The 18,162-nt window shown below is 36.7% G+C and overlaps 1 protein-coding gene across 25 annotated transcripts in view; it reads left to right on the forward strand.

Moving 5' to 3' along the window:
- LOC123563976 (sorbin and SH3 domain-containing protein 1-like) overlaps window positions 1-18,162 on the forward strand; it is a 426,437-nt gene that overhangs the window by 208,823 nt on the left and 199,452 nt on the right. For 23 of the 25 annotated variants that reach the window (XM_053536619.1, XM_053536629.1, XM_053536606.1 and 20 more), the window contains one exon: window positions 1,461-1,526. The exons of the other annotated variants lie outside the window; for them this stretch is intronic. In XM_053536619.1, the coding sequence (XP_053392594.1) occupies window positions 1,461-1,526 (66 nt within the window). The remainder of the gene's footprint in view (window positions 1-1,460; window positions 1,527-18,162) is intronic. 25 annotated transcript variants of the gene reach the window in all.

The raw sequence follows: 18,162 nt of genomic DNA on the forward strand, positions 1-18,162 counted from the left end.
AAATGTGGCTTTGAAACTTTTAACACTAGTTTATCAACATGATTTCCATCTGTAGGCAAGAGTACATAACTCTGTCAACTATTTTGACTGAATTATGGCCCTTTTTGGACTTGGAAATTAGTTAAATTTTTCATATAAGTCCATGTTTTTCCTAGCATATAACTTAACATATTTGCCATCATGGTCACACATTGCCATTTAGTGCAAGACTAATCGAAATCCACAAATACAGGAACATTTTTTGTTTAATTCTTTTTTTTGTTTAGTCTGAAAATCTATGGAAATATTTTGACCCCATTCTTCAATCAATTCTTCGAATAGTCGAGCGCGCTGTCATCCGACAGCTCTTGTTTATACGCCCGTTTCTGAAAGAGCGGGACGTATTATGTGAACACATGTGGCGGGCGGGTGGGCGGCATCCAAAAGCATGTCCGCTCTCTAAGTCAAATAGTTTTCATCTGATCTTCACCAAACTTGCTGACAATGTTTGTGGGCAGATCTCAGCCAAATTCGATAACCACCCAAATCGCCCCAGGCACTTGTTATTATTAGCATCCATCCGCCATATTTGTTATTGTTTACATTTATTATAAATGTCAAATCAGAGCCACCATCGATTGATATTGTACATATCATTGACGTACATGCCATCTTTATTTACATTAAATATATATTATTTCATATATATTTACAGTTGTCATTACTCGCCGTTAGCCCAGCTAAGAACCCAAACCCCAGATAGAACAACATTAACAGATATATAAGCTACATATACAAAGCACAAAAGCCACATCTGTAACACACTCTTGGATTATGGCCCTTGAATTACTTGAAAACTGCCAATTTAGCCTTGTCCGCTCTCAAAGTCAAACAGTTTCATCTGATCATCTTCACCAAACTTGCTGACAATGTTTGTGGGCATAATATCACGGCCAAGTTCGATAGCCACCCAAATCACCCTAGGTACTCTTGGATTATGGCCCTGGAATTACTTGAAAAACTGCCAATTTAGCCTTGTCCGCCCTCTTAAGTCGAACAGTTTTCATCCTATCTTCACCAAACTTGGTGACAATGTTTTTGGGCATGATATCCTGGCCAAGTTTGATAACCACCCAAATTGCCCAAAGCACTCTTGAATTATGACCCTTGAATTTACGTAATAGAATATTTAGATGGGCTTATTTTGTGACAGTCTGGCACGGTATTCCTGTTTGACTTTACTATTCATTCAATTGACATGGCTGTTGAATAGTCGAGCGTTGCTGTCCTCTTGTCAGCTCTTGTTATTAATGTAGTCTTTTGCCTTTAATGTTTTGGTAAAAATTGAAGATTTGATAACTTTGTAATTCTGTATCTCTAAATGTGATGTTCATAGTACTCACAAGCAAGTTTGCTTCATTGATTTTTTTTTCTAAAAGAAAGAGATTTTGAACATGTTTTAAAATGAGGCAAAATTTTAGATGATGAAGAAGTACTCTATTATACTGGAGGTAGAAATGTGAACCAAAGTGAAACAATTCCTCAAGGTAAGATTGGCAGAAACACTAGGCAAACATAGTAGAAACATTGTGCATAAGTCTTAGATTCTTTGTCCATGTTTTCATTGTGTATGTTGTAATTCTAGTTAGATATATATGTGGCAAGTGTATACAAGAGATAAATGGATAGAAATAAGCTAGATACACTTTGGCTGACTTGTTGCTGAAATGCTTGCTAAATGCATCTTGATATACTCCCGGATACATAGAATACTAGGGCTGTATTAGATTCAGGCACGTCCATCCATTGGTTCTCCCGGCCATTTTGTTTATTAAATGTCTTCTTAACTGCCCGGAAGATTTTCATAAAACTAGTTAATCATTTATTTATCTCATACAGATGATTTGCATAGCCCACAACCCAGGTCATTACTTCCATGGTCAAGATCACAGATGTCAAAGATCAAATAGCTTAATTTAAAACTTTCATCAACACAAGTGCCGAGCTGCATCCCGGGTCACTAGGTCCAAGGTTGGAGGTTAAAGGTCAAATAACTTCAGTCTTAGAAAGGATATTCATAAGACTAGTATCAGTTGTTAACCTCATCAGGACGACTTGCACTGTGTACAACTTAGATCACTAGGTCCAAGATCAAGGTCACACTTGAAGGTCATGATCACAAAATTTTACTTTCCCTGTATCAAATCGTCTTTAGTGATTGCTCTGTTTGACTATTTTTTTGTTGTATTCCGAAGTGAATGCTTTTTAACTTATAATCATTTACGGGTTACTATGGTAAACTGCCCAGAAAGTTTGGTGACCTTTTTTAAATCCTAAAATGGTATGACCTCAAATAGGGTAGGGATTCAACAGTTGCATTTATTGTTATTTATTGTATTCCCTGTAGAAAAGCAGACATGGTGAAGAAGTGTTAACAGTGTTGCTTCCAAACAGTAAAGGGAGAAAGAATCGGTCTATTACTGTCATACTTTATATAATAGATAACCCTTTAGTTGTTGAGGGTCAGTAAGTCAAAGAAAAAGTCACCTCAAGACTGACAACTGTTTAAAATCAATAAGTGAAGAAAATTTGGGTTACACCAACCAAGCTTTTTAGGATAAGTACTTGTGGTCAGCAGATGATCCCATTATTTTAGGGGCCAGTACATCAAAAGTCAAGAAGGGTGAGAATTGTCTATATACAGTCAATAACTGGAGAAGTCTCTGGCTTATGGCAATCAAACTACATTGCATGATTGCCTGTAGTGAGTAGATGATCCATGTTGTTTGGTGGTCAGTAAGTTTCAGTTGTTAGATCATCTTAGAAAACAATTTTGAGGGAACTGTATTACTGCACTGAAACTTGTATTTGTGATGAGAGTGACATATTGCTGTAAGTAATCCAGTATAAATAGAAGTGAATAATGCCTCCGCAAATCAGGATTAACTCTTGCACAGATTAACACTTAAGGTATTTCTAGTGCACATTAATCTTTTTATTGTGGTAAAGTTTATAACTGGTACAAAGATGTAATCAACACTGTTTGGAAACTGTGATGCTAGAACCTGTCCAGTCATGGCATGGCTCAAACTATGATCCTAGAGCCTTTCCAATAACAAAGCTAAAACTAGGGACACCTAAAACATTTCCAGACATTGCATTGCTCTTTCCAATACAAACACCTTGTATCATTTTGATTTTAAAAACTCACAATGTTCCTTTGCAGTTTAGGCTTAAAAAATCAACTTGTTAATTTCATTTGTACTTCCCTCCGATAGTGTACAGCAGTGGCAAGTTTCCCTATCAGGGAGTGTACAGCAGTGGCAAGTTTCCCTATCAGGGAGTGTACAGCAGTGGCAAGTTTCCCTATCAGGGAGTGTACAGCTGTGGCAAGTTTCCCTATCAGGGAGTGTACAGCTGTGGCAAGTTTCCCTATCAGGGAGTGTACAGCAGTGGCAAGTTTCCCTATCAGGGAGTGTACAGCTGTGGCAAGTTTCCCTATCAGGGAGTGTACAGCAGTGGCAAGATTCCCTATCAGGGAGTGTACAGCAGTGGCAAGTTTCCCTATCAGGGAGTGTACAGCTGTGGCAAGTTTCCCTATGTTTCCCTATCAGGGAGTGTACAGCTGTGGCAAGTATCCCTATCAGGGAGTGTACAGCAGTGGCAAGTTTCCCTATCAGGCAAGAGAAAAAAACAGCAAAATGTCCTTCTTCACAAAGGCTTCAAGTTGCAACTGGGTTTGAAAAAGTATTAGACTACATTACTGTTGATGTTACAGTCTTATTTCAGTATTTAAGATGTAGGATAAAGCAATGTTTTATGTGATAACATTTGCTTGGTATTTTCAGTGAACACAATGGTATTTATAAAGATACTTTAATTAAATAGGATTAGAATGACACCTTCTCTCAACTATTTGAAGAGTAAGGAAGGCTGTTGTCATCACACTGACATCATCATTGGTTTAGGTAAAAGTTTTATGGCAAGTTTCTCAATTACACAGTATCTTTTTAACTACCGCCCCTATTATTATCAGACTTTGCATTAGGATTGGTCTTGATAAATGACAGGCATCTTTTTGAATAAGTTGGGGTATTCCTAGGTCAAGGTCACTGAGGTCAAATATTGTAATAGTGTTGGTTTACGTTGTATGGCAAGCAGCACAGTTTCACTGTTCTATCTTAACTGCTATAATAATCAAAACTCACATGAGGATTGGTCTTGGTAAGAGACAGACATATTTTGGTTTCGGGCCAGGTACCCAAAAGGTACCCCAAAAAACACTGTAATTATGGCCTGGTTCCCAGTTTCACTGTAATGTTCTTAACTGCAGAAATAAGCTGCGTCCTTCCGTCAGTCCTTCCGTTCTTCCGTTACATTTTTCGTGTCTGATCCATAACTCTGCTATCCATGAAGGGATTTTGAAATAACTTTGCATGAATGTACTCCATAAGGCAAAAAAAAAGTTATATATGTGGTTCAGGTAACATTGCCAAAAATAGGGTAGGTAGGTAGGATTTTTTTTTTCTTAAAAAACCCATGTATGAGGCTAAAAAATATGTGTGGTTCAGGTAACATTGGTCAAAAAATAAGGTAGGCAGGTAGGGTTTTTGAGCAATTCTAAAAGGGGACTATTCAAGGAACTTTCCTGTGAAGTTTGATCAAAATTGGCCAAGTGGTTCAAGAGCAGTCCAAATAATAGGACGTTTTGGGTCAGCGTGATAATTATTGACTGTCGCTGTCTCCGTCACAGGGATGACAACTATAAATAATTCAGATCATAAAATAAGCCATCCCGATAAGCTAAATGAGTAAGGCTAGTTTAAGAGATGTCATTTGAAGCCTCCCCTGGCTCTTTCACACTTGTAGCCATGACTTTAGCCAATTGCAAAAACGTTTTATAGCCAAAAGTGCCAGAATTAGTAGCCATTATTTTTTTTTTAATTCTATTTCATTTTATACTTTAACCATGCAATTTGCTCTTGAACATGTACATCCTAGCATCACATTGAATCAAAAATAGTTTTTAATCTTCTCATAAAAATGTTTTAGCCATTTTTCAAGAATATTTTCAAAGCAAAAGTAATTGCTCAGTGTATAAAATTATCCCTTTAATAGTTTGCAATTTTTGAATTGTCTCCCTTTTCTGGGCATTTTTCACTACTTTGATGTTTTTAAAACATGAATATTTAGCTCTTTATTTTTATGCCCCCCTTCAAAGAAGGAGGGGTATATTGTTTTGCAGATGTCTGTCGGTCATTCTGTCTGTCGGTTGGTCTGTATGTAGACCAATCCGTTTCCGGATGATAACTCAAGAACGCTTGGGCCTAGGATCATGAAAGTTGATAGGAAGGTTGGTCATCACCAGCAGATGACCCTATTGATTTTGAGATCTGTAAGTCAAAGGTCAAGGTCACAGTGACCCTGAACAGTTAAACGGTTTCCGGATGATAACGCAAGAATGCTTAGGCCTAGGATCATAAAAAGTTGATAGGGAGGTTGGTCATGACCAGCAGATGACCCCTATTGATTTTGAGGTCAGTATGGTAAAGTCCAAGGTCACAGTGACCAGGAACATTTAAACGGTTTCCGGATGATAACTCAAGATTGCTTGGGCCTAGGATCGTGAAAGTTGATAGGGAGGTTGATCATGACCAGCAGATGACCCCTATTGATTTTGAGGTCAGTATGTCAAAGGTCAAGGTCACAGTGACCAGGAACAATAAAACAGTTTCCAGGCGATAACTCAAGAACGCTTGGGCCTAGGATCAGGAAAATTGATGGGGGAGATTGATCATGACCAGCAGATGACCCCTATTGATTTTGAGGTCTGTAGGCTAAAGGTCAAGGTCGCATTGACCTGGAACAGTTAAATCCTTTCCAGACGATACCTTGAGAACACTTGGGCCTAGGATCACTAAACTTAATAGTGAGGTTGATCATGGCCAGCAGATGACCCCTGTTGATTTTGAGGTCAAAGGTCGATGTCACATTGAACCAGAACAGTAGAACTTTTGTTTACAGTGAGCAAATAATTTCTGTTCCTTGTGCAATTACTGAATGCATCAAGGGGGTGGGTGGGGGGGGGGGGGGGCATTTCGTGTTCGACGAGCTCTTGTTTACCATTGTGTTTCAAAATTTATATAAGGTCATTTATCACAAAACAGAGTTGTTTTATTTTATTTTATGACTTTTAAAAAGTTTTTTAAAATGCTTCAAAGTTTCATTATTTACTCATTTCATACATATTAATGTATAGCGGAAATACCACCTAAAGGTATTAGTAGCTCTTTGTTTTGAAGCTCTTGGGTGGCGCTTTAAAAACTTCATCCTGTGTATCAATGCTATACATTGGGCACTCTACATTGGGCACGTGAAAGAACCAAAAGAACTGTTTTAGTTCATTTGTATCTCAAAGATTCTTCGACTGAAATTTTACGAACGCGACTGAAATGTTACGAACACGTAGATTTATTTAACATATTTTATGATCGCGAACGCATAGATTTATTTAACACATTTCACGATCGCGCATATAGTTTGACAATCGCATATAATTAATTTTTAATTCTTTGCGAGCGCTTTGACTTATCATTATTTCCAGAATTTTTTTTAGGTTCTCGTGATCGACCATTACTTCCACTAATCGGCTTGATATTAAAAATAACTTGTAAATTTATCTCCCTGGATATTAAAAATAACTTGTAAATTTATCTCAACGAAGTGCGCAGCTAATATTTCATTTCATTTGCTTTTGTAGAAGTAGGCAGGGCGAAGTTTGACGAATCAAATTGACTGATAATCATTCTTGCATGAAGGAACACTCTCGCAATGCCCCAAAGTGTAATTAGATATTGACACATTGGTGTATTGTCTTCTTGTATTGTCTTTGTGTATTACTAAATATTGGATTATCTATTGATAGACGCTGTCTTCAAAGCGTTCAGTTCGGACTCAATATATTTCATCTCAGGCTAATTCTTTACCGCAAACAAGTTTCGTTCTAAAAATCGATAAAATGTCTTAGGGTCGGTGGTTAAAAAATAGGGTCGGTCGGGTTACCTGAACCACACATATTTTTAGCTCGACTATTCGAAGAATAAGTAGAGCTATCCTTCTCACCACGGCGTCGGCGTCACACCCTGGTTAAGTTTTTCGTACCAGTCCACATTTTGACAAAGTCTTTTGAGATAAAGCTTTGAAACTTTCAACACTTGTTTACCATCACCATGTCCAGTTGTAGGCAAGAGTACATAACTCTGTCAAGCATTTTGACTGAATTATGGCCCCTTTTGACTTAGAAATCTTGGTTAAGTTTTTCGTGCCAGTTCATATTTTGACAAAGTCTTTTGAGATAAAGTTTTGAAACTTTCAACACTTGTTTACCATCACCATGTCCAGTTGTAGGCAAGAGTAAATAACTCCATCAAGCATTTTGGTTGAATTATTGCCCCTTTTTGACTTAGAAACTTGGTTAAGTTTTTCGTACCAGTCTACATTTTGACAAAGTCTTTTGAGATAAAGCTTTGAAACTTTCAACACTTGTTTACCATCACCATGTGCAGTTGTAGGCAAGAGTAAATAACTCCATCAAGCATTTTGGCAGAATCATGGCCCCTTCTGACTTACAAATCTTGGTTAAGTTTTTCGTACCAGTTTATATTTTAAGAGTAAGATAAGATAGTGGAACTAACAACCAACACAGATTAAAATTTACAGATTTATTAAAATGACCGACGTTTCGACTTTTCACGAGTCTTCATCAGGGTGAACAAATAACAGAAACAAATCTACTAAGGTACAAAAATTCGGGAGCAAATGTCACGTGATGTATGTCTAAAAATAGAATTGTAAATATTGTCCTAGGGAGCAGTTGTTATTTAGTGTTAGTGAATATTGTTATCGAAATCGTAGTTGATAATTAACAGTTCTTTTCAAAAATGCCATATATTAAATAAATACTTATTTGAATGTCTAGTAATGTTGTTTTTTCATCTTGGCACACAGTGTCTATACTTGTGTTGCTGGTGGATGGTGAGGGGTCTGTTGATCGGATGGGTGATTCTGGAAATGGAGACAGTAACATTGGTCTTCTCATTTTGTGTAGGATTTTTTTAACTGATGTTGTTTTGGGTGTAGATTCTACCTTCAGCCAAGGTTTGCTTCCTGGAACTGTTCTAAATTTTGGTGTAGCTTCAAATGGCGGTGTCCATGGTTTAACTTTTTCTGCTGCTGGTTTAGGTTTAGTGTACTCATATCTAGTTATGAAACGCGTCAATGGTGTGTAATGTTGTTCTGTTGAGTGTATTTTTAAGTGTTCTCTCCTGCTTCTATTTGGCATGGTCGGTGTAGAGTGGGATAAATTATGTTTATTGTGTACTTGATTCCAGCTGGTTTGTCGGAGCTCGGCTGGTGGTTTTTTTGTTGTTTATATCCTTCTGTACTGATAAGACGATTTTAGAGATGATGTCTGATATTAGGTCGATCTCGTCTGCTGGTGTCGTATCGTTTAGGTGTTTTTGTACTTGGTTAATTTCTTCAATCAGCTGTGTTTTCCTTGTGTTCCAGTAATCAAGTAATAATTTAGTTAGTTCTAACCCAAAATTGATATGGGCTTCTTCCCACCTAATTTGGAGTACTGAATTAATGACTGGTACTTGTGGCGTGATATTGACTCGTAGTGATCTCGGGATAGACTGGCTTTCAACACATTTCTCTAGATATTGTACATGATGGTCTGTGCGGGTAAGTTGGATGTGTAGTTTTTTCAGAATTTTGAAGCGCGAAAGATTAGGCTGACTGATGCGCCGGGTTGAAATGTCGTTGTCGTCTGCCTTGCGTTTTTTATTAGCCTGTACCGGAAGTGTATTTATAGATAATGATGGTGTTGTTAGGGTTTCTTCGTAATTTTCTGTATCTGACATATATGATATACTCTGCGGTGGGATTCCTTCTTGAAAGGTATCGACGATGCCTGTATCGATGGATCCAATACTAGGATGCTTGGAGGTAAGATTTTTAATCTTTGATAACCTCCACACCGTGTTTTGTGTTCTGGTCGACTAACCCGCGAAGGTTGGATCCCAAAAGGGATAAGAGTTCCACTAGAGTAAAATACTAAGAGTAAGATAAGATAGTGGAACTAACAACCAACACAGATTAAAATTTACAGATTTATTAAAATGACCGACGTTTCGACTCTTCACGAGTCTTCATCAGGGTGAACAAATAACAGAAACAAATCTACTAAGGTACAAAAATTCGGGAGCAAATGTCACGTGATGTATGTCTAAAAATAGAATTGTAAATATTGTCCTAGGGAGCAGTTGTTATTTAGTGTTAGTGAAAATTGTTATTGAAATCGTAGTTGATAATTAACAGTTCTTTTCAAAAATGCCATATATTGAATAAATACTTATTTGAATGTCTAGTAATGTTGTTCTTTCATCTTGGCACACAGTGTCTATACTTGTGTTGCTGGTGGATGGTGAGGGGTCTGTTGATCGGATGGGTGATTCTGGTAATGGAGACAGTAACATTGGTCTTCTCATTTTGTGTAGGATTTTTTTAACTGATGTTGTTTTGGGTGTAGATTCTACCTTCAGCCAAGGTTTGCTTCCTGGAACTGTTCTAAATTTTGGTGTAGCTTCAAATGACGGTGTCCATGGTTTAACTTTTTCTGCTGTTGGTTTAGGTTTAGTGTCCTCATATCTAGTTATGAAACGCGTCAATGGTGTGTAATGTTGTTCTGTTGAGTGTATTTTTAAGTGTTCTCTCCTGCTTCTATTTGGCATGGTCGGTGTAGAGTACAGTTTATATTTTGTGTAAAGTGTTTGACATATGGATTTGAAACTTTTATATCTTGTTCAGTATTATAGTCTCTATCAATAGGCAGGAGTACATAACTCTGTCATCTTTTTTGGCTGAATTATGGCCCTTTTTGAACTTGGAAATTGGTTCTGTTTTCGTATATGTCTTTTAGTTTTAGTTTAGTTTATTTCAACAAGCATGAAGGCCTCCGGCCCATATACACAATATTTACATAGCTAAGCTAATACAATACATGCATACAGTTTGTACTTGTGTGATACCCAGCTGACATTTTATTAAATATAATACACAAATAATACAGTAATTATTCAGTTCGTCACATATTATACAAATTTCATATTACCTATTGTCACTATATTCCGCTCTTAACTTAAATGCATAATATATGTACATTGCCAAGTTTCTTATAATATTAACATTGGTACTTGACATCAAAATACAAAATTTATTAACATTTGGGTATCTAAAATATTTTTCTCGCAGATATTTTTGTCGTATATTTCTATATATTGGACAAATAAGTATAAAATGGTACTCGTCTTCGACACAATTTTTACAATAAAAACATAATCTATCATTTTTAGGTATACCCAAATGTCTTCCTTTTTCTATTAATAGTTGGTGAGATGATGATCTTAGAGAGACGATACTTGATCTAAACTTAACTATATCTATAGCATCTACATATGCTTCGACATCAAAATTTGTCTTAAATACATGGTAATATGTTAATTTTCTATTCTCAGCACATTTTGTGTTCCACATTTGCAGATACTGGTCTTTTAGACGTTGCAAATAGGTATATATGAAAACATTTTGATTGTTTACTTTTTGACTTTCCCAAATATATCCAAATCCATTACTGTACAAATTACGTTTAATAACACTGGCCCAGTTACTGTATCCAAGGGAATCTAATTTTAATAACATGTTATAGCATTTTTTCACATATCGACAGTCAGGCATTTCTAAAATCTTGATCCAGTACTTAATACATCTTTTTTGTGCTACAATATACATAGGATATCGACCACAGTTTCCCATAATAGCTTCATTACATGCTTTAAGGGAAGCATTTAAGAACCGTTTACATGCATATATATGTACTCTTTTAGTATTTTCCATCATATGGATTCCCCATAACTCAGACCCATAAAGTAGTACAGGTACAACTTTAGTATCAAATATCTTAAAATATGTTTTGTGTGACATAGGTAATACATTATTCAAACTCTGCAAGAGGGAAACAATAACCCTTTTAGCTTTTGAAGCCATACAATCAGCCATTTTAAACAATGACATACGGCATGTGAATTGTAAACCTACATACATAAAAGAATTTTGTGTTTCAATATGAGTACCGTCATAAAAATTAAAGGTCATTTTTCATGATAGTGCATTGATGGGCGTGTCCGGTCCATATCATTGTCATTCATGCATGGATTTTAAAATAATTACGCATGAATGTGTGACACAGTAAGACGACGTGTCGCGCACAAGACCCAGCTCCATAGGTCAAAGGTCCTTAACTCTAACATCGGCCATAACTATTCATTCAAAGTGCCATCGGGGGCATGTGTCATCCTATAGAGACAGCTCTTGTTTTTTACCAATTTAAAAATAAAATCACAGATATTAGCATTTGAAAGCATTCACCAATTATAGATTTCCAGACATTTTCAAACTTCAGAATTATATGATATATAGTTATGACTTGCATACATTTGCTAGTATGTTGCCCTATTACCTAGAAAATGTTGTATTGGCATGCCGTATGTTTTGTGAAAAATGTCCCTAGGCGGGAGACATTGGTAACTCTGTTAAAATTTCTTGTTTTTTTTATGTTTCTCCATATTGTTTCTTAGTATCCCTTCCATCTTGACCATTACTCCAATTACATCTTCCTCACCCAAAGATATAAAAATTGGTACAGTTTGCACCCAGTGTATTCTGTCATTTTGATCTTGTCTGATTTTTGAAAAAATCTAAGTATTGTCTCGCTTGATTGTCAGTGTCAGTTAAATTTTTTGTTTAGGTCGATCTTTTCTCAAGAACTATACCAGCTACAGCTTTGAAACTTTGCACACTTGTTAGCTCATCTGATTTTTTGAAAAAAAATGATGAGTTATTGTCATCACTTGAGCGGTTGTCGGCGTCGGCGTCGGCGTTGCCTGGTTAAGTTTTATGTTTAGGTCAGCTTTTCTCCTAAACTATCAAAGCTATTGCTTTGAAACTTGGAATACTTGTTCACCATCATAAGCTGACCCTGTATAGCAAGAAACGTAACTCCATCTTGCTTTTTGCAAGATTTATGGCCCCTTTTGTACTTAGAAAATATCAGATTTCTTGGTTAAGTTTTATGTTTAGGTCAGCTTTTCTCCTAAACTATCAAAGCTATTGCTTTGAAACTTGGAATACTTGTTCACCATCATAAGCAGACCCTGTACATCAAGAAACATAACTCCATCTTGCTTTTTGCAAGATTTATTGCCCCTTTTGGACTTAGAAAATCAGTTTTCTTGGTTAAGTTTTATGTTTAGGTCAGCTTTTATCCTAAACTATCAAAGCTATTGCTTTAAAACTTGCAACACTTGTTCACCATCATAAGTTGACCCTGTATAGCAAGAAACATAACTCCGTCCTGCTTTTTGCAAGATTTATGGCCCCTTTTGGACTTAGAAAATATCAGATTTCTTGGTTAAGTTTTATGTTTAGGTCAACTTTTCTCTTAAACTATCAAAGCTATTGCTTTGAAACTTGCAACACTTGTTCACCATCATAAGCTGACCCTGTACAGCAAGCAACATAACTCCATCCTGCTTTTTGCAATAATTATTGCCCCTTTTGGACTTAGAAAATCATTTTCTTGGTTGAGTATTATGTTTAAGTCAACTTTTCTCATAAACTATCAAAGCTATTGCTTTAAAACTTGCAACAGTTTTTCACCATCATAAGTGGACACTTTACATCCAGAAACATAACTCTATCCTGCTTTTTGCAAGAATGATGGCCCTTTTTAGACTTAGAAAATCATGGGTAGGACAATATTTCTATTACACAAAAAAAATCAGATGAGCGTCAGCACCCGCAAGGCGGTGCTCTTGTTTTTCATCATTTGATGACTTAGTAGGCCAAGAACCATAACTCTGATATGATTTTGTCAAAATTATGGCCCTTTTTGTACTTAAAGAATTTGAGTTTCTTGGTTAAATTTTTGTTTAGGTTGACCTTTTCTCAAAAACTATAAGAGCTACAGCTTTGAAACTTTGTTCACTTTTTTATACGCCCGTTTGAAAAACGGGACGTATTATGGGAACGCCCCTGGCGGGCGGGCGGGCGGCGTCCACAGACCTTGTCCGGAGCATATCTTCTACATGCATGAAGGGATTTTGATGAAACTTGGCACTGTTGTTCACCATCATGAGACGGAGTGTCATGCGCAAGAACCAGGTTCCTAGGTCTAAGGTCAAGGTCACACTTAGAGGTCAAAGGTCAAATTCAAGAATGACTTTGTCCGGAGCATATCTTCTTCATCCATAGAGGGATTTTGATGAAAGTTGGCACAATTGTTCATCATCATGAGAAGGAGTGTCATGCGCAAGAACCAGGTCCCTAGGTCTAAGGTCAAGGTCACACTTGGAGGTCAAAGGATACAAGAATGAAAACTTTGTCCGGAGCATTTCTTCTTCATGCATGGAGGGATTTTGATGAAACTTGGCACAAATGTTCACCACCATGAGGCGGAGTGTCATGCGCAAGAACCAGGTCTCTAGGTCTAAGGTCAAGGTCACACTTAGAGGTCAAAGGATACAAGAATGAAAACCTTGTCCGGAGCATTTCTTCTTCATGCTTAGAGGGATTTTGATATAACTTGGCACAAATGTATACCACCACGAGACGTAGTGTCATGCGCAAGAACCAGGTCCCTAGGTCTAAGGTCAAGGTCACACTTAGAGGCCAAAGGTCAGATACAAGAATGACTTTGTCCGAAGCATTTCTTCTTCATGCATGGAGGGATTTTGATGTTACTTGACACAATTATACACCATCATGAGACGAAGTGTCATGCGCAGTTCCCTTCTTTAGAATTACTTCCTTTGTTGTTACTATAAATAGCTTATATTGTAACTTTTTCATTACTAGTCGTAGGGAAAAATCGAGACCACTTTTCTGTAGTACAACATGCATGCTACATCCAATTTTGAGGTGTATTTTGACCAGTCTCTACCTGGTAAAGATTTTTGTGAGGACTTACAATTTTTTTTTTTTTTTTTTTTTTTTTTTTTTTTTAAGATTAACTTCCCTTAGTTGTTACTATAAATAACTTATATTGTAACTTTTTTATAATTGACTGTAGGGAAAAACCAAGACCACTTTTCTGTGGTACAACATAGATGTTACTTTCCAATTTTAGGTGTATTTTAAGGTATCTCTACCTGGTAAGGAGTTTTTTTGTGGACTTAGAAAACAAAACACTTAGTTATTACTAAACAACCACAAAATTAAAATTCCATTTGCAAATACAGGTGCTAGAGTAAAGAAATTTGCTGTGACGGGCGTATATTGTGACATTCTTGCACTCTTGTTTTATCATCATTAGATGACTGTGTAGGCCAAGAACCCTTTCTCTAACCTTCATTTTATCAGAATTATGGCCCTTTTTGTACTTAGTAATTCTGAACTATTAACGCTTTTCTTATATACTGACAAGCACTTGCAGACAAGCGATGGCACACTTAGGTGGTGCTCTTGTTGTATTTGCAAACATTTTTTTCGAAATGGTCAAGTTTGCTGTCCTTCCGACCGCTTTTGTTCAAACTCACAATTATTCCTCAGAATAATTTTAATCAGAATTGAAGTTCAACATGTTGAAATCCTTGACAAATTTTAAAAATAGTATATAAATACAAAGTTATCTCTTGGATAAATCTTGTTTAATGTTTATAAATATTGCATCTTAAACTGTGTCTGTTTTAAGTTTTTGCTTACTTAAACATAATCCCTTAGATAATGATTTTGTCAACAATAAAATCCTGTTTCAAACAATGGTTAATATATATTTTCTGTAATGCTACATCTTTCTTATTGAAACATGAGTAATCTCCCTGTATTTGTTTTAGTATTTGAATATATTGAATACACAAACAACTATCTGTAAGGTATTTGTAGTATGTCAATAAGGTTTGTTGTAAGCAGTGGGTCTCTAAGTCACCACAATTCACAAACTATTGATAAGTGACCACAGGAAACATTTTGCTTAAAACTTAATTGGAATTTAACGATTTAATTTGTTTTATTGGCAGTTCGCTATTCAGGTTATTCAGCGTTTACAAATAGGGTTATCTGTGGTAAAAGTTACCTTTAACGTACTTCACTGTCACAACTTGACTAATTCTGATTGAAGAGTGTACTTGAATTGTAAATATATTGGATATAGAGTATTCGATTAGTAGTATACTTTAAGTTTTATACTTAAGGTTACTTAAAGTTGTCAGGTGCAGTAGTTAAATGTGATGTATGGATAAATGTGATGTGTTAATTAAAGTTTAATGTATGCTGTAAAGGTGACCTGTAGTGTAAAGGATTATCATATTAAGATTGGGTAGGTTTTGACTTTTGTTATCAATATAAGATACAAGAATCAATGCACCTCATTTTCTATGTTATCATACTTTATCCAGTCTGTAGAAATATTTCTGTTCAAATTTGGAATATATTTGAAATGGTCTTGCTGTTTTGTAAGGGTATTTTATGTATCAGTACACCTGAGTAATTGTTGTCTTAAATGATACAGAACCTGTGTGCATGAAAAGATGCTTGAATATGTTAGAGCAGGATTGTTTGTAAACAGTACATTGTTGTTTATAAAGACAGCATATTCCCCTGTCAAGGTCAAAGGTTAAGGCTTACTAGAGACAAAAAATTACACTCCAAGTTACCTCTGACAAGCCATCAAGGGGTGAGGGGGTGTGGGGGGATATGTACTTTACAACTATTTACAGGTCTTGTTACATATGAAGGGGGTCTTTATCTTCTTTTTTTTTGACAGTTCACAATGAGGTTATCTGTGAGATGCACAGAACATTTTAGGTGTCATTGAAATATTGTTGAAAATGGTTTGGTCAGAACCCAGTTTTCCATACCATTTTCAGGGTGGAGAATAAGCAATGAAATTGCAATTTAGGACTACTACATACTGAGACTGCGACTGAGACTCTGATGGTACGGTTTTGGACTGCCACCACACTTTGAGATTGCAGTTTTGAACTGCCACTGCACTCTGGTGGTGTGATTTTGGATTGCCATTCCCTATGATATTGCAGTTTTGGACTGCCACTGCACTCTGATGGTATGATTTTGGATTGCCACTGCACTGATGGTATGATTTTGGACTGCCACTGCACTCTACTGGTGCGATTTTGGACTACCACCACACTTTGAGATTGCAGTTTTGAACTGCCACTGCACTCCGATGATACAATTTTGAACTGCCTCTGGATTCTGATGGTGCTATTTTGAACTACCGCTACACTTTGAGACTGCAGTTATGAACTGCCAATGCACTCTGATGGTACAATTTTTGACTGCCACTACACTCTGATGGTGCGATTTTGGATTGCCATTGCCCTTTTGATATTGCAGTTTTGAACTGCCACTGCACTCTGGATTCTGATTGTGCGATTTTGGACTGCCACCACACTTTGAGACTGCAGTTTTGAACTGCCACTGCATTCTGATGGTACAATTTTGGACTGCCACTGCGCTGTGATGACGCAATTTTGGGCTGCCACCACACGTTGAGACTGCAATTTTGAACTGTAACAGCACTCTGATATTGCGATTATGGATTGCCACTGTACTCTGATGGTACGATTTTGGACTACCACCACACTTTGAGACTGCAGTTTTGAACTGCCACTGCACTCTGATGATACGATTTGGACTGCCACTGCACTCTGATGGTGCAATTTTGGACTGCCACCACACTTTGAGATTGCAGTTTTGAACTGCCGCTGCACTTTGATGGTGCAATTTTGGACTTTCACCACACTTTGAGATTGCAGTTTGAACTGCCACTGCACACTGATGATACGATTTTGTTTCAAACTGCCACTACACTCTGATGGTGCGATTTTGGACTGCCACCACACTGCACTCAGATGGTATAATTTTTGACTGCCACCACACTTTGATTGTGCAATTTTGGACTGCCACTGCACTCTGATAGTACAATTTTGGACTGCCACTGCACTCTGATGGTGTGATTTTGGACTGCCACCACAGTTTGTCTCACACTGCACTCTGATGGTACAATTTTGGACTGCCACTGCACTTTGAGATTGCAGTTTTGAACTGCCACTGTACTCTAATGGTGCAGTTTTGGATTGCCATTGCATTTTGAGATTGCAGTTTTTGATTGCCACCATAGTATGAGGGTGTGATCTGCCATCACATTAGATTAGTTGTTTATAATTTGTATGTATGTAGCTGAAATTGGCCAAAATTTTAGCACTTGTCCCCTACACTGGTTATTTAGTCTTTTGTGGTACAGCATGATTTCTACCAAAATATGGTTGTAGGCAAAAATTAATTGGGAGGAATATAATATACTCCAGTACCAAAATTTATTCATGTCGATTCATTTTATTGACAATTTCCTTTTTTTCATAATATACTGACAGAAAATATGACATTTGCCACCTGTTTAAGTAAGGTCATGTTTCATTCATTGAAGGATATCAACAGTTTTTCAATATGTTCACTATTCACAATGGTGTGAAAGTTCCACCCTTTATTATTACTTTGGTATTAAATTACAAAGATCTTTTGTAATAAACCATTTGTAACTGTTAATGATCCTGTAAGATAATGACCTTCTCTGCTGATCTTTTTCCATTTGAAAAGAAATTTGTCACACTGTGAAACCATTTCATTTTGTGGGCATGAATTTCATTGCTCCTATTGGACAGCTGAAAATATTTGGATAATAGGATAAAACTTTGTAGAAATGTTTACTACTGTATAAGATCATGCAAGTTTCAGTCAGATTGCCTGAAGATCACAAGAGTTATGGCCCTTTGTACTTGTACAGTCTTAATTACATAGGGTATTACTTTGCAAACCACACATGTCCATTTCAATTCAGGACAAAGAAGAGAGTATATTGTTTTATCCGTTGTTGGTTGGTCTGATTGTTAGTCATTCTGTCAGTCAGTAGACCATTTTGTTTCCCGTTAATAACTAGAAGAATCCTTTGCCTCTCAATGGTCAGACTTAAAAGGATGACTGCCTGTGGTCAGTAAATGGCCCTAGGTCAAGGTCCCAGTGACCTTGAGATTAAAAACAGTTTCT

The sequence above is a fragment of the Mercenaria mercenaria genome, chromosome 2, assembly GCF_021730395.1.
Source record: "Mercenaria mercenaria strain notata chromosome 2, MADL_Memer_1, whole genome shotgun sequence".
Taxonomy (NCBI): Eukaryota; Metazoa; Mollusca; class Bivalvia; order Venerida; family Veneridae; genus Mercenaria; species Mercenaria mercenaria.